The sequence below is a fragment of the Emydura macquarii genome, unplaced genomic scaffold, assembly GCF_026122565.2.
Source record: "Emydura macquarii macquarii isolate MOO-44397 ecotype Brisbane River unplaced genomic scaffold, CSIRO-AGI_Emac_v2 contig_3517, whole genome shotgun sequence".
Taxonomy (NCBI): Eukaryota; Metazoa; Chordata; order Testudines; family Chelidae; genus Emydura; species Emydura macquarii.
In genome coordinates this window covers 7,701,271-7,719,285 of record NW_027133654.1, presented here as the reverse complement: position 1 = coordinate 7,719,285, position 18,015 = coordinate 7,701,271, and the positions used below count along the sequence as shown (strand labels likewise).

Here is an 18,015-nt window from a genome sequence, read left to right as displayed (position 1 = left end):
TACTTTTTTGTACAAAGATACGGAACGCATAGCACTTATTTAAAAAAAAAATCTATTTCAAGTTGACTTAACAAAAAGTAACTACCTTGGATTTTAGGCTTCGCATTCCCCCTCCCCCCAAGTAATTTCACAAAACACACCTTCTCGACGATCATTTCGAAGAATCCGCACTTTCTCAATTTTCCCCAACAGAGCACCATCCTCAGCTAGATGAGACAAGAATTAAATGATTAACATGCAACTTGATATAACCATTAAAAGAAATAATAAAATTAGCTGTTTCACCAATGAAAAGCAAAAAGTTCAAGTTTCAAAATATTTACATTTTAACACTTTTAAATTAAAAAGAGACAAAATGAATCTCCCTTGTCTTGCCACAAATAGATGAAAAACTATTCAACTGAAAAATTGAGCTTGCCTTAAGTTTTCCCTATATTTCTGATATATGAACTTCTAATGTAGTACAAAATGCATGTTTCTGTAAATTAAAGGTATCCTGTCAATTTTGTTTTAGGTGCAACTGTTACATTTGATAGAAATAGGCTTTTACAAGGTATATTAATCAAAGTAACTGATTTTTCTTTAAACATTTTATAAAAAGACATTATATCTCTGCAGGAGTCACAACCCAAACTTTGCAGCATCCCGCTAGTGTATGTGAACTTGCCAGTGAAATGAAGTAGATGCTGACTTGCAATCGAAAGTTATACTGACTGGCCTAATTTAATTAGCCACGCTTAGTGAAAAGTGAGTTATGTTTCTATTTCTTAGTGGCAGGATGAATTTTAAAAAAAATATCACTGTTGAAGTGTCAGCACCCTTGTAAAGCAGTGGTATCAAATGGCTGGTACAAATATCAGAAGTTTATAATAAAAATGTTTATAGTATGGCAAGCTCTTTCTCCTGTGTGATCTGCATTCAGCAAGATGTAATTAAAAACTACATACTGCATGTTTCTTCATAGTTGATGACCATGACAACAAATCTGACAGAACTAAGATAAAAAACTGGGCTTGAAACAACAAACTAAGTCGCATGAGTAAGGATATTGAAGCTCAGGCCCTATGATAATACTTACGATCATTGCTGTAGTCATCCACCAGTATAATTTCTTTGATAAGATGGGATGGGCTTTTTTTAAGCACACTGGAAAAAAAAAAATCAGATAACTAATTAGTGTTCACTTTCCATGCTACAGTTATGGGAGTAACTTTCAGGGCAACAGGATCTCTCTCTGTATACCTGACAACAGTTCGAAGTAAAGCAGATCTTGCCTCATTGTGAAAGGTGATCACTACACTAGTGGCTGGCAGGTCTATTCGCCATTGTTTCCGTTGACACCTAAAGACAAAAAAACCTTTAATTTAAAACACATGATACTCATACGGCAAAGATCTGCATTATGAAGTTGATGCCAGAAAGGTTATTGTATGTCCCTACAATATATCTACCTTAAATATTCTTCAGAAGATTAAAATACTCAACTCTCATTGGTGACATTAGAATAAATTTCCTCCTACTGACAATTTTGGTAGTTGTTCTAATCAGAGCACTTCATTTACAGTTCACAAAGTTACAACAACTATGTGCTGGCCATATTCAAGGACTAGCTAAACCTCTCCAAATAGTGACAAAACGGCTCAAATTTTATTTGCCATCAGCCAATAGTTAATCCCTAATTAAAAATATTTACACAGCACTTTGTATTTCAGACTAATTTATTGAGGAAGCATTTAAAAGCATGTGATTTTTCCAGTTACTTAAGTAACAGGGTCCAAGTGTTTACCTCTCTCTGTCAAAATACACACCAATAAATCTCTTGAGTTTTCAGGGATGAACATAGCAAGTGACACACATATATATGCTTTTACCGTCAATGTTTGGTAAACATTTATGAATTGGCATGCAAGGGCTGCTATGTACACTGTGCACCAGTGACAAGCAAGGCAGAGCAAGAAGATGGCAGAAAGAGTTGGAGTTCTTTTGTCACTGGAGATGTTTCAGCTGTTGCCTGAATTTGGCCAGCAAGCATGCATTCTGATATTTAACTATTTCATTGCCTCATCAATTTAGCAGATGATATGGGAAGATGCAGAGAGTGAAATCCACTGGGAGGAGTGAAAAGAGGGTAGAGAAAGAAAAAGGAAGAAATAATGATGGTTCTGAAGGTGAGCCTACTTTCCCACTGAGTGATTGAATGCAACAATAAAGTACTGAACAAATAAATAGCTAAAAGATTGGGGGGAAATGGATGTAGTTCTTAATTCTCAAAAAGAAATATTGCTAAAGCACAGCATGAAACTGCTTTGAAATCTTCATGTGGAAGTCACTCTATGCATACAAAATTTTATTCAAGTTGCGAGTTCTATTTTTAAAAGGGCTGGTAATTAAAACTGGTGTTTCAGACTACTGCTTGTGGTAACAACTTGATCGAAGAGCAACATTAAACAGGCATGTTTTATTGAGAAGTAACATTTTAACCCCATAACTTTATTATATGTACTGTAAGATACACTAGTTAGGTTAGATGAAAATTCAATACTATTTCCAGGAAATAAAATTTAATAAAATAAAATAAAACTTTCCCATAATTGTTAACCCAAAAAGTAACTGAAAAACAAATTAACCAAATCTGACCAAGTCTTCCATTTTCTTCTAAAGTGTTTGTTCTCTTACAAAGGTGATGCAGGCATTTTTCAGTTGAGTGGTTCAGTTTGTACTACTAGCATTGCAAACCCTGATAAATGTAAGAGTAAATGGCAATAAACATTTTAAAAGGGGGTAGACCTATTCCTTTAAAACAAAATACCACTGATGATCTGGGTAGTACTGGGTCTGACCCTGTCCTTGAACTGTAATATATTACAAATCTGGAGTTCCTTGGTTTGGGAAATCTGATTCTCTAATGCCCAATTCCAATATCAGAATTTAAGGGTGAACATATTCATTCCTCAAAGGTCCTCTTTTGCTGTATTTGACTTCAGTTCAATGAAAGTTTAAAAAATTTTATAATACTTAGAACTTGGATAAGTACATGTTATATAAATCCAAACATAAATATGTGAGTAAACCTCTTAAAAATGAGAGTGCTTACACGGCTGCATTCTGATTGTTTGGGACTGGCGCTCAATTTCACACTCAATCCTGCAATTCCACTTACAGGTCTCCCAGGTGGCTGGGACTGTACTGGTCTTGCCCACAAATACAATCTTCTATATAATTCTAAAAATCCATATTTTAGGATTCTAAAATTCAGAATTTGAAAAACAGGAGTACCTGTGACACGATGTTCATGCAATTAAATACACTACATAATCCTTCTGTGATAATGGTAGGGTATTGCATCTAACAACTCATTTTTCATCAACTCTAATAGTCTCGGAGTTTAATCTAGGGGTCTTTTAAATCTGAAAAGACCAAATCCCAAAATGCTTAATCCCCCATAGAACCTATATGAAATTAAGATGCTTAAAAACCTCATTGGCAATACATTTGAAAAATAGTACCAATTATTATGTTTTTGTTCCCTTCCAAAGTTAACAGAGCAGGAGAAAGCCTCATATACCATAGGATCTCTTCTAAAGTACCACAGAAGGCTTGGGGATTTAAAACAATGATCCTTGTCTACATATAAGGATGCACACTAGTTTTATTGACGTCCTTTAATTAATATTAGAAGCTGAGTGTTCTAAAGCACACAGAAATACGCAATGTGGGCAGCCCTGACTAGCTGCACCATCAACTAATATCGAGCTTAGCACAGACAAAACATTGCTTAGCATATACAATCAAATCCACTTTTAAGAAAAATGAGATTCCTACCTAAAATTTTAAAACAGGTAATCTTGCCTGCATAAAAGCTTTTGCCACATCTGAGGACATCAGAATCAATTACATGCATATAAAACCTGGCAAGTTAAAAATACTTATGGAATAGAGATGCAAGCAGCAGTGGCTAGAAGTGTGAAAGCTTCTGCCTTTCCCCTCAATAAAAGGTCTCATCTACACTACATAGTTTTAGTGTTACCAACACAACTCCACATCCCTAGCACATCAATATCACCACACACACACACACACACACACACACACACACACACACACACACACACACACACACACACACACACACACACACACTAGTGCTTGCAGTGGTACACAAATACCCACAAAACGGTTGTGATTACACATGCTCTGATCCAGGCTATGCCTGTTAAGTTTATAATGTCTACTCTGCAGCTGGGAGGGAGCCTCCCAGGCTGGGCAGACCAAATTCATGTTAGAGGGGCTCCAGATAGCACAATAAAAATAGCAGCATGGATGTTGCTGCACCTGCGAAGGCTCGGGTTGGCCACCTGAGCTCAAACCCAGGAAGTCGGGTGGGTCCAAGTCAGGTGCTACCCTGAGCCTCTGTTTGTGCAGCAATGTCCATTGCACTAGCTCGAGCCCTGCCTGCCTGCCTGGGCTGGGAGGCTTGCTCCCAGCTGCAGTGTCGACATAGTCTAACTGAACTGTTGTCTATCGAGATTTGCAGAGCCAGGTTCAGCTTCGTGACTCAGAAGCAATTGGTGTGCATGGACTGAAGAGCAATAGTTAGGTTGGATGCCCCACTAATGTCCATGATGGGGTGAGAATACCATGCCTCTGTCCACTGCTGAAAAGTGGAGCATTACTAAAATCTTATCATGCGTGTTGTTACCCCATCTAAACATCCATGCAGGATCCAGTCACAGTGATACATCCAGGCTTGCATCACAAGGAAGTTGCAGCCTTCTGTATTAAGGTATTGACTTAAGGGGATAAGCCCAAAATAGGCACCGGGTACTGACAACAGCACTGGCACAGCTCAAGAAGTCCAAGTGCTCCTCAATGAAATTGAGACTTCCATTTCAGTTGCAGATGCATGGCACTTCTGAAAGCCAGGTTACCTATTTAAGTGCCTAACTTCATACACACATTTGACATTTGGGGTGTATGAAGTTCTCTTATTAAAATCCTATGTACATTTATAGGCAAATTACCCACAACACTCAGGTTCTCAGCAAGTTGTCAGTGAGCATTACAAAGATTGAGTACCACTGCCCTAAACACTGTGGATGATTGTACCAATACAGGATCACAACACGGTTCCTTAAAGGTTCCGTATGCTCAAAATTAATTCTGGCGTCATGCATTTTATTTTATGGCCCAAAGCAATTCAAACAGATTAGATATCCTAGCACTACAACTAGAATTCCCCAAAACAGCATTAACCTGCTCTTCTTTAAGTAGGGTAAACTTATCTCACTGTAAAGACCTTAAGTCTGTTCTGTTTGCCAGTGAATCATGATGTTAAATATTCAATAAAATGCAGTAGGTTTTGAAAAAGTGACATTTAACTTCATTTAGTTGTTGCATTTTTGCAGATGAGGAAATTTGAACTAGAATGCATCTTATGGAATGTCAAGTTATTTGATGCAGAGAACCTTCTTTCCTTGAAAAAAGTAACCTTGTGGATAAACTATTTTGAGAGATGGTTCAAGGACACAAATTTGAACTACTGCGTAAGATGGGAAAGAATTTGCCTACTGTACATTTACATGTGACCTATTTATATTTCTCATTCTATATCCAAAGAGTAAGTACCGTAATTTTCGGAAGGATACTCTATGCTTCATGCATAAAGTGATAGAATTCCTACTTTAAGTGCAAAACTCAACTCAACCTTAGCCATGGAACCACAAACAGTGTTTGCAAAATAGGAGGATACTGAAGTTGTGTTCAAGATGCACATCCTGCCACTCCACTGTCAAGGACTTTTTTTAATTTTTTTTTTTTTGGTTCCCTAAGGATCTGATCAACAGCCAATTTTCCAACCATGTTTAACTAATGCTACTTCTAGAGAAGTGCTGAATAATCAATTCTTTATAAACCTATTTTGATGCAGTAAAGCACTATACATTTAAAATGTCAAGTCACTTCAAAGCACTACTGAAAAGGATTCCATCAGAAGTATAGCAAGGAAAATACTTTTTAAAAAAGCTTTTAAAATGTTAAAATTGAAGCTAAGGGCTGAAATCTCCAGGTGTTCAGAAAAAGCTTAATCTGTCATGGAAGTTACTGTGATGTGAGTGCTCAGCATTGTTACCACAGTAACTTTGACTGTAAAGAAGCATCCACCATGATATTAACACAGTTAGTGCCACTGTGAGGGGCCATCAAAGCCTACCATTGTCTGAGCACATCTGATATCATGGGGATAGTTAAAAAAAATTGCCTACCGTTTGGTTCCAAGCTGGTCCTATCTGCCTAAATTCTCCTTCCAGCACAAATCTAACTTTCACTTTATGACTAAAGAAAAATACCTTTTAGAAACTTGTTTTATTACTCTAAACACTCTCAGACCATAAAGAAAAGATGAAAGCTATGTGCTGGTAACCTAGCTATTTAAGTAAATGTCAGATAGACTTGTAGACATATCAGCTTCTAACTCATAAAAGCAATTTAAAGCACTCAATTAAAAAAAAAAAAAAAAAAAAACAAGTAAAGAATGAGAAATCCTCATTTGAATTTTTTCCTTTAATTTTTTAAAAAAGAATTAGCATCTTATTCAGAGAAAATATACTACTCCATCCCAATCACCTGCAATATAGCTGGAAACAACAAGATTCTCAGTGACACAAACTCAGATCTTAAAAGCATTTGTCGGTCGCTCTATCAAATATGGATTCTCCCCCCAAATATATCAAGTAATCTTTTCTGTTTCCAGGCTGGTGCCATTACTATCTTTGCCCAAGTTAAAAGCGAAGAGTCACTTTAATTTTGACATAGTATGGAAACTGGATAAAGCAGTCAGTGGGTGTAATTTTGAGACCTACTCTAAAAAACTGAATTTACAGAGGGACTGTCAATTTTTGTTCTAATGCAAGCTCCATGATATACAAGTACAACACAGAAGCAGTCCTTCCCCAGGAGCATCTTCCTTATTGGCTTCCTATTCCCTATCCCCTTCTAACTCTCCCCACTGTAGTTTTATAGGACGATTTAGCAAAAAGTGATTAAGCAGTCCTATACACCCTGCATACAGTCAACATACAGAGTTCAACAGCAAAGGAAGCCACTGTGAGAAACTTTCAATCCACCTAAGCAAAAACTTGCTCTTTTCAAATCAGTAGATCCAAAACACTTCACAAAAGGAAGATCAGTATCATCTCCATTTTGTAGATGGAGAAACTGAGTATAAAAGTATATCATATCTCTAACTCTAGCCAAGTCCAAAGGATACCAGCAATTACAATTCAACACAAAATGAGGAACTCCTCCAGATACCCATTACCCAATAAATTCATTGAAATTATAACAAGATGGGGGCTGAGTTCTTTTTCTTTTTTTAAATGAAAGTGCAGTGTCTAAACAGATTAGGATTAGATTTCGCACACATTAAGGTGCACCTAAAAATGCAAATAAAAGGCCATCCCTTTACAACTGCTCAATAACCTATGGGCAAGTTCTTCTGCTTTACTCAGACCTGGTCGACACTTCAAATTTCTGTTGGCATGACCACATTGCTCAGGGGTATGGAAATCCACACCCCTGAGCGACGCAGTTATACCAACCTAACTCCCAGTGCAGACAATGCTAGGCTGATGGGACGGATTCTCCCGTTGACGTAGGTACCGCCTTTTGGGAAGGTGGAGTACCTACGCTGATGGGAAAAGCTCTCCTGTCAGCATAGGTGGCATCTTCACTAAGCACTAACTGGTGCAGCTGCATCACCATAAGTGTAGACAAGCCTTCACTACTTTCCTGGCAGCAAGGGAAACAAATATTGGATTCTTCCTGCTTTTCACAATGATTAACATTAGATACACAAGTCTTCCTTCTAATCAAAGTCTGTCACAAGAAATTCCAGGTTCCTATATAATTTGTAGTTCTAAATCTTTAAAGAAAACAAAAGGTGACACCAACACCTTTCCATTGTGTCTCTCCCAGCTAGTCCCATCTTTAAAGCACTGCCGTGTTTACCTAACTACTTCATTTCAGTATTTATCTAACCTATCTACATAGGATTGACTCCTTTTATTTTAATACTTTTTTACACTAATTATATTTATTCAAGAGTTACAATTAAGTCAGGTGGATTGTTTCATTTTCTTGTCCTTAAATTATTGAAGAGCCTGACATTGTGAATGACTAATGCTTTAATCTGGAGTAAATAGTTTGCACCAAACATTGTTTATACTGTGGTTAAAGCAAAAGCCTTCAAAAGTCATGGAAGTGGCCTACAAATTTTTATTCTGAAATGAAACTTCACCTTCATAGTATTTTTGCTTTTATACATAAAAGCTACACATACAAGGGTGTCCAAACAGATGTGTAATATAAATACAGTGTTATAAATACTTGATAAAAACAGTTTTTATAGTCTAGATCTAGACACCACCACCTCTTGAGAAACCCATTTAATGCACAACCCTGAAAAAAAAGTGCTCTCGTTAATTATTTCTTCCTTTAAAAAGCAGTAAGTTTGAGGGGCCCTTTTTCTCCAGGCTGTTTAATTGTGGTATACAGAAAGTGTACTGGCTCAACTGTTAACATGCAAACTTTCTCCTGTATTCCACTTTACTTTCAAAGAGATGTTCCCTTCCACAGATTTAAGAAAAAGGATTTATTGTATTATTGAAGAGATGTGCTTAGTTGTCCTGAGATGAAAGTAACTTACTTGTGCTTTCCATGATCTTTGACACCCCAAATGAAGACAGAGGCATCAGATTTTAGGCTTCACTCAAGAAATCCATTAGCTCCTGTGAGGAGTCCATTAGCTCCTGTACCAGCATGGCAGTGTCCTTCTCTTGGCCCTCCCTCTCAGTAGGTGTTTGCACGCTGCAGGGAACTGCTGATGTATTCCTGACGGCTCACTGGAGGGCCCAACAATATGGGTTGAGAGGCCTTGGGCTCAATAGTACTCAGGGAGTAAACCTAACAACATTCAAGAAGGGGAGAAAGCCTGGGCTGAAATTTGTTATTGAGGCAGAAAACAACTCTTACTCGGTGTCTGTAAAGCACCTCACACAATGGAGCTATGATTTCAGTTGGGGCCTCAAAGTGCTTCTGAAATGCAAACAGTTACTTATTTCTTTTAAATAAAGCCAATCACCATCAAGGGGATAAGTTTGGCCTTATACGAGTGAGCTGTGTTTTGGAGAAGTGTGGGGAAGCCACCTGCTCACAGGCCACCTATGAGTCCTTTAATGCCCTTCCTGCCTCAAGTATTTTTGACAAAGCAAGTGAGTAGGGAAGGAATAGGGAGCACACTGGAAGACAACCAAAAAGGTAGTGGGTTTTTTGTTCATCTAGCCTCTAGTTCATTCAGATGCAGGTTTCAGTTAAGCAGTCCTGGGGGGGACTGGAAAAGCAGTGTAGTGCCCACAGTTGGGTGCTCTTATGTGCAGCTCTTACAGAGAACTGTGGTTTGAAGCAACTTTTGTTCAGACCAACTTATCAACCTGTAATGGCTAGTGAGCCCATCTATACTCTCAGTCTAAGACCTTTCACACCCCTACTAGGATGCTTTTCCACTGAACTTACACACAAGTCAGGCACTCTCCATTACCTTCCATCTTTTTAAACAAGGACACCAAAGTCTCAGATTTTCTCATATCTCATATCGCGTATGCAAGTCTTTTCAACCCTACTCAGAACAATGGAAATAGAAATATAAATTTAAATAAAAATGTTCAGTGAAGAAACAAAAATGAGATGAGAGAAGTTGGAGTTTAATATCAGCTCTGGAGAAGACTGCTAGATAGCATTGGGGTTGTGTATGAAGGTTAAACAATTACCCTTCTCCCATTCAATGAAAATACAAAAGAGTGGTCCAAGCTGAAACGTGCTGTGCGCACCATCAAATCTCTCATAATGGAATTTGATCATCACAAGGTCCCAGGACTTTTACTTTTCCATTTGGGAACTGTTAAGTGCTAAAAGTGGATCATTAGCACTCCGCCAATGTTCTCAATTGTATAGAAACAGCATGAGATGCTGAAATGAAATTGGCATACCTAAATACCAAAATGGTAGTCTAGAGTCAGTACTAGAGAGGACAGATTCCAAAGAACAAAAAGGGTGGGTGGAACAAACTAATTGAGATGACAGTGAGATAGAGACACTAGTACTAAACCAAGACACTCTTTAAGCTACTCAAGAGCTCTTGAACGTGGTAACAGAGGATGAAAAATAGACCTAAGATTAAGGCCTTGTCTACACTACAAAATGAAGTCTACCTAAGTTAAGTTGATGTACAGCCACCACAGTAATTGTGCAGTGGTTCATGTCTGCACCACACCCTCTTTTGGTGGTGCATGTCCTCACCAGGAGCACTTCCACAGACTTAACTATGTGGAGTATTGTGGGACACTGACAGCTGAAGACCCCCACCCCAGGACTCCCAGCCTGAGCTGTCTGTTCCGCCCTCCCGCTCCCCACCCCAGGGCTCACAGCTGTCAGCCTAGGGCAGGAAGGTTCACAGCCATCAGCCTCACCATCGCAGGGCGGCTTCAGCTACGAGCCCCACATGGGGCTGATAGCCAACAGGCAATTTAAGTATAACCCCTTACTACATTGACCTAAGCACTACACCTCTCATGGAGGTGGTTATTAGGTCAGTGTAGTGGGTGACTTACATCGGTGGGAGCAATGTTGTAGTGTAGATGCTTACATAGCTAGGTTGACGTAAGCTGCCTTACATCGACCTAACACTGTAGTTTAGGCCAAGACTAAGTCACAAGATCACCAAAAGATCAGTGGCTGTAAAGCAACCAACCTTCAACTATCTATATTATAAGTTAATGGACTAACAAGAGTTTGCGGGGCAGAGTGCCAGACACTGCAAGAGGTCTACTTCTGTTCTCGTCAAATATTCTGTCTTTCCGGTAGTCTCCCAAAGGACTATTTTTTGCCATCTTTAATTAAGTGGCACTCAAATCCCTTACCCTACTCAGCTATCCCAAAATGCTATACATTATTGGAAGGCACAGATGTATTAAAAACATGATTTTTGTAGAGAGAGGTCTAATTCCAGTATTGCAATAGGTGTCCATGATATTAAACTTTTTATAATAAAGTTGAACCAGACACATTGGGCACTTATATGATTTATGCCATGTGAACTCAGATCAGCTGAGGACAAACATTTCTTTTGGCACATTCTGAAAGAAACCACAGAACATTAAAATATTTATAAGACTGTGCAGCTTGAGGTAAGGAAAAGGCAAGCAAGTCAAAGTTTTAACCATCCTATCTTATCACTCAATCCACAATGAGGGGAGGAAAAAAAAAAACAGACTTGTTTTTCAGTTTTGGATGGGCTCCTGTAAATTCAGCCCCTCAATCCATCAGCCTAATGGATTTCTTTATTCCATCTACTGAATGTGTTCCAGGGTCAGGGATGCCCCAGACATCAACGTAGGTCCTCCAGCATTCTTTCCTGGCCATTTAACAGCAATGAGTGGGGAGAAGGGCTGGATCAGAAAAGCTGAGTTTCTGACTCACTTGTCATTCTAAAACTGTGTGTTAAATGCCAACTCCTCCCTTTAAAGCAATCAATCCTTTTTTCTGCTCTTTTGCTTTTTAGAATAATCTCTTTTGACATCCTGGGGAACATGAATCCATAAGCGGATGCTAAATTAGTGTCATAATGGGCCACTCACCGAGATGCCAGGCCAGTGAATGCCCAGAATGTTGTAAAATACCAAGGAGAGCTGGTAATGATAACTCACTAGTTACTCACTTAACTTCCTCTCCCTATAAACTCAACTCCAGGTAAAAAAAAAAAAAAACTAGCGAAGACAAAGCAATCTTCATGCTAAAGTTCTCTTTACTTCCCAGAAACTACACAGCTTTTCCATCATCATCATGTACACGAATACCATTCCCTATAAATAGTACAAGTATGCTGCTCAGCTTCACATTTAATGCTAACATGAACCAACAAAAAAGACTCAAACCCTGAACTTGTGATTTGATCATACAAGGGCATTCATCTGATAAATCAGTATCCCAGAAAGTAGCTCTTTATTTCACTACACCAAGATAGTTTTATAAAAATATTAAGCGTAAACACAAATGCTGAAGCAAGTTTATGACAAGGGACTTTGGGAGCCATTTTCAATTTTGAGTGTAATTTGCAGTCTTATATCTGGAGGCCTGTGCACACTACTTTGACATACACATTAAAAATAAAGTTTATTTGTCTACAAAACTATGTGACTAGCTAATCTTTAACAGCTGAAGAATCATCCATCTCCTTATCCCATGACTTTGCAGCAAGAAATAAAATAGTATTGTGTTTTGTAGTATCATTATGGATAATGCAACCCTTGATAAATCATCCCGTGGGTACAAGTCAGAAGATTTAGCCTACTTGTCATCAGTGCTTAAAGTTCACAGAAGGCTGAAGTGGGCAAGAGGGAAATAGTCTCGTAGACGTTCCAAACAGGTAGTTTTAACCCTCAAAACAGCTAAAGCAGACAACTCCCTCCCCCCAGTCTACATTGGGATCCATTGTCAACAGTGTGGTCAGCAAAGAAAGAGTCCCCCTAAATTGGTAACAAAAGGGGTTTTGTCCTACCTAACCTAGCAGTTAAGCTTTTCATTTTTCATATTAAATATTTTCATATTTTCAGAATCAGTTCAAAGGGAACCTGCTGCTGACTACCACTATCAGCAATGGATCAGTTTCTTTGAACAGATGAGTTTAAAGACACACAAGACTGGTCTATACTTAAAATTTAGGTCACCATAGCTATATCAGTCAAGGATATGAAAAAGATCCACGCTCCTTACTGACACAGCTCTGCCAAACTAACCCCCCATTGTAGATGCAACTAGACAGATGGAAAATTGCTTCAGTCAACCTAGCTACCATCAGTTCAGGAGGTGGTGTTCCTACAGCCACAGGAAAAACCCCTTCCATTGCTGTAGGTGAGTCTATACTATGGGGTTATGCCAGCATAGCTACGGTGCTATAGCTATGCCAGTATTGTCCCCACAGCACAGGCATGCCCACAGGCTTCAAAGTTAACACCCCACTGACATAAATGAAAGCAGTTTACACCTCTTGGGGCATATGGTGTGCCCTCTTCCTTATGGTAACTAATCTGTAGGCGGGGAAGCATTCAGGAAGGCTGGCCAGAGGATGCCATGGAGCCCTACTATATTCCTGTACACTGATACCCAGTGGTCTCACTGCTTTGTGAATCCACACCCCATGTATTTTGGGACATAAGCAGTGTGGAAGCTACCACACAGTCCAAGGCTGGAGTACTGCCCAAAGAGCAGGAGTGGGTATATGCATGTGTGGATTCTATCAACCCCCAGACCTGAAGGAATTCCATGATGCACAGCCCAGCTATTCAGAACAGGATTTGAGCTTCGGGCAGTTCACACCTCTTCCTGAACCTGCACAGGGAGGCAGCCTGCAACAGAAGTGTTACAGCTTTTGGCATTTTGCTTATTCTGCCTGGATCCAGTAATAGCAAAGCACTGGACATGTAAACACTACAAAGGGCCACCAGGTTTTTGTCAACACTAGCAAAACAAAACATGTAATTCACTACTAGTTCAACTGGTGATAAGAACAGTGGAAACTATACAGTAGACAGAGCTCAGGCAAGATTAAGCAATTTTTTTAAATCATGCCCAAAACTCAAATCGTAGCATCAGCCCATCTGCTTGGGCCAGGAAATTCTCATTTTGGCAGTTTAGACACAACTGTGCAGGGTACAGAAGAACTATACGCAAGTCAAGAGCCATAGCTTAAGAATAAGTGATTAACTCAACAAAATGCTGTTTGGCACTTACTGATCATGCCGGGTATCAGGTATGTTTCTGTCCATTCTCAGTTTGTCACTTTCTACTTGATTGAACTTATTACGAGCGTATGGGTCCTGACCAGATCGGACCATAGTAACACCAACATAACTGTCTTGATCAAAATCTTGCCATCGGACTTTTCCTGAAAAAGAAGAAACCCAAAGTTAAATATTTGCATTACTGATCTTAAGCATTATATTCTAGTTTTCAAATATCTAAAAACAAGTTCTCACTTTTACTGGATCAAAGTGCTTTAAAAATAAATGAAGTCTTAACACTCCAATGAGGCAGGTAATACAACTCTTTTACATCTGGGTAGACTGATGCACAAAGTTATTTACTCTGAGTCACACAATTTACTAGTGCAAAGTTACAGTAGGAATTGAATTAATAGTAATAGTATCCTGACTCCTACTCCTGCTGCTACTGTAATCACTAGATCATACTGCTTTCTTACTGTTTTAACCTCCGGTACCATATGTTCCATTTTAAAAGGACATTTGCACATAGGCAGCAGATGATTCAAGCACAGATTTACATCCCAAGAAAGACAATTACTTCAGTTTAGATTTCAATTAAACATCACTAAACCAAACCACTGTGGTTTAATTTAGCAGTCTCATCTTTAAGTAATTATTTGAATCTCCATGCTCCAAAGGTTTGTTCTTCATAAAACTCAGTTACAAGTACATTTTATAAGCTTTTTTGAAAAACATACAAATTCTAGCTAGAGTTAGGATACTTGCTCATTTTCTGATATGAAATACATGAATGAGTTGTAACACTTTGTAGTTTTTAGGTTCTGTCACAAGCAGTTTAACTCTTTAGTAAACAGCACATAGCAATGTGATCCCTGGTAATACAGTAGTTGGCATGCTTATGGGGATGTATGCTTTATCTGAAGCCTGCTACTTCTGTTCTGTGATGTCAGAAGAAAGGTAAAACAAAAACACAGTTCTCTTCTGAGAAGATGCACACTTCGATAAAATTACTGATCTTCTGATATAACTAAGAGCTTGGTTTGCTTCTAGAAAAAACTGTAAATGCTCTGTTCTTAACTTTTAATTTTAATTAAATTAATCCTTCTTATATGGCTATTGATAGCCAACCTATTGCTACTGTAGAGGGTTTATGCTTTATGACTCAAAACCACTTGAGCCCAAAGAGCGTTACCCCTAACAACTATGGGCTATTTGACTGCAGAAGTTGCTGTGCAGCAAGCACCAAGCACTCTGCTGACACTAAACAAATGATGACACAAAGCAACACTGTTTTGGGACCAGTATGTTTGACAGCTAAGGTGTTCACAAGGAGAAGTTACGCTTCACTGAGTTTTTCGAAAGCAACATGTGGAACTGTCATTTCAGCGATATTTTTGGGCAAGTCCAGTGAGTGGCAGACTGGCAGAAAGTGTCATTCCTTTGGAGCACCCCATGGATGCATTTAGGCAAAACCTCTTGGGAAGTATAGCAACCTTAGGATGCTTTACACATAACCTGCTGCTCTGCATCAAGAGTGTACTATAATAACAGGCCTTCATTAGAACTCTTCACTTTGGGCAGCTAGAGATTGGTCAGACATTTCAAACACCCCTTCGTTACTGTCGCCATCAGTGAGCTAGGGCGGGCTGTTACACAACTCATTGAAGACATTATAGCCAGCTAGAATCCCACTTTAAATTTCTGCTCAAAAATAAGACTGATATCAAAATACTGGGTGTATAAAAATCCAGTTAGAATGGAAAAATCTTTACTAAAAAGAAAATCATTGAGCAGATTTGAGACTCTCTAGCTTTTGAGCTAGCTGAGGAGCTGATGAATGAAGTACTAGTGGAAGGCATAAAAGCCATGAAAGAAAATACTGCAGAGTTCAGTCACAGAGGAAGATCATAGATGACTCTGTATTTTGGATTACAGGTTTAAGAGCTATTCAATTAGTTCAGACTCAACAGCTCCTACAAATGAATTAACCCCCCGAAAGAGGCTGAAGAAAACATATGCAGAAAAGCCAGAATTAGAGAGACCAAAATGTAACAGACTGAGAAACATTTATTTACCAACTTGTGAAGTGAGATTTTCAGCGAAAATGCTGCAGAGGGAATTCTTTGCAGCTGTCAAAAGCCCGACTCTCAGGGTGGTGAAAAGAAACTTCCATCTGTCTTCCAAATTTCTCTCAGGACATTTTCAGGGGTCTACCCTTTGAAAACAGTTCTACACTTGAGAATTCTGACACTGAAAACACTTGTAACGCTTGTGACATCTTCACACAACACTTTGTGATAAAGCACAATTGCGCCTAATTAAAACAAGGCTTATCACTTCTCCTGCATCAAGTCACTCAGCACTTTTGCAGAGATAGCATATGCCACTTGTGCTAATGCTGCAGCTGCACTATGGTAATTGGCCCTCCTAGCAGCGTTCCATAATGCCTCTGCAAACTCTCTAGCAACCAATATGTGCAATATCACTGTGACAGGTATGACAAACAGATATATCTCAAGACTACTGTATTTAACATGAAAAATGTTATCTGTATATTTGAGCGAGCTCTTTAAAGCATGAAAAACTTCAGAAATTATATTGAGATGGGCCAGGTGATATGGGCACACAGAATAGTCACAGACCTTTGTATCATAAGTATTTGTGTGTTCTTGGCTCAAGGGATGGTTTTCCTGGGGAATCTGGAATTGCTATTAATGCAAAATCCAAAAGGCTGATTATGCAGACGCCTGACCCCCTGGGGAAAGAGGCAGTAACTGGTTTTACCTGTTTCAGGAGGCCTAGAAACAAAGACAGGATTTTTCGATATACAGTAGAACCTCAGAGTTATGAACATCAGAGTTACGAACTAACCAGTCAACCACGCACCTAATATGCAATCAGGCAGCAGCAGAGACAAAAAATGCAAATACAGTACAGTACTGAGTTAAACGTAAACGACTAAAAAAAATAAAGAGAACGTTTAAAAAAAGATTTGATGAGGTAACTGTTTCTGTGCTTGTTCGGTTTAAACTACAATGATTAAAAGCAGCATTTTTCTTCTGCATAATAAAGTTTCAAAGTTGTATTAAGCCCATGTTCAGCTGTAAACTTTTGAAAGAACCACCATAACGTTTTGTTCAGAGTTACAAACATTTCAGAGTTACAAATAACCTCCATTCCCAAGGTGTTTAACTCTGAGGTTCTACTGTAAAAGCAGAGTCTGAACTGACTGAGGGGGCTTCTTGGGCTACAAATAGACATGACCTCATAACCAAGAGAAGCAAAGCCTGAGAGAAAGATTTGAAAGACTTTGGAACCTATCAGGGACTCTCATGAGGACTGATGGGAGGTTTCTGGTGAGCTTAATATGCATTTAATACTCGTATTGTTTTACATGTTTTCTCTAAGGCTTTTTTATCTTAAAATAAACATACTCTGCTTTGAAAAGAGCTGTTTGATTACTTGGAACTGCTGGCATACACTGGTCAAAGCCCTGGGAGAGAAAGCAATGCGCATGTGCTGAACTCAGTCAGACCTTGGAGATAAACACAATGACATGCAAGAGGGCTGCAAATCTAAACCCTTTGGGTAGGGGAGAGAGGGACATGTGTCCCTGACCAGAGAATGGTGATGGTTAGAGGCCTGAGAGGGCATTCCTTGAGCAGACCACAGAGGAGGTCAAAGGTCTATTTACCCCAGAAGTGTGACAATCATCTATACTCTTGATGATTAACTGTAGTTACTGAACTACAGTCACTTCTATTATTTGATGCATATTTGTTTTCAGTTTTATAAAGTGCAATGCATTCAATCCTAAGGCTTTTCTGGTTTCAAAAATAAAGGCTATTTTAATGCAATACTGACATTTAATTTTACAAAAAACATTTTGCTGTGGACATTAAAAATGTTAATTTATATGATTAGCTTTAAAAATTGTTACAGCATCTCTCTAATAGCAAAATGGTATTCCCACCAACCCTTGCTTCAGAGACTTGGGCTGATAACTGTGGAATGTATACCCACAATGCACTGGCATGGCAGCAGGTGGAGGAAGCAATACAAGTGTTCTAATCAGACCGGTTTATATCAACTAGAATCGCTCAGGTTGTACTGCATGGTTATAAAGTACAACAGTTGAAGTGAACTGCACGATTACAATTTACAGTGGAAGGAGACTGCAATG

At 38.8% G+C, this 18,015-nt stretch overlaps 1 protein-coding gene across 4 annotated transcripts in view; it reads right to left on the bottom strand.

The window, feature by feature from the left end:
- Positions 1 to 18,015, bottom strand: part of GALNT2 (polypeptide N-acetylgalactosaminyltransferase 2) — a 123,759-nt gene that overhangs the window by 40,761 nt on the left and 64,983 nt on the right. For all 4 annotated transcript variants that reach the window (XM_067535741.1, XM_067535742.1, XM_067535743.1 and 1 more), the window contains 4 exons: positions 13,840 to 13,993; positions 1,243 to 1,341; positions 1,079 to 1,146; positions 141 to 206 (listed from right to left, as the gene is read on the bottom strand). In XM_067535741.1, the coding sequence (XP_067391842.1) occupies positions 141 to 206; positions 1,079 to 1,146; positions 1,243 to 1,341; positions 13,840 to 13,993 (387 nt within the window). The remainder of the gene's footprint in view (positions 1 to 140; positions 207 to 1,078; positions 1,147 to 1,242; positions 1,342 to 13,839; positions 13,994 to 18,015) is intronic.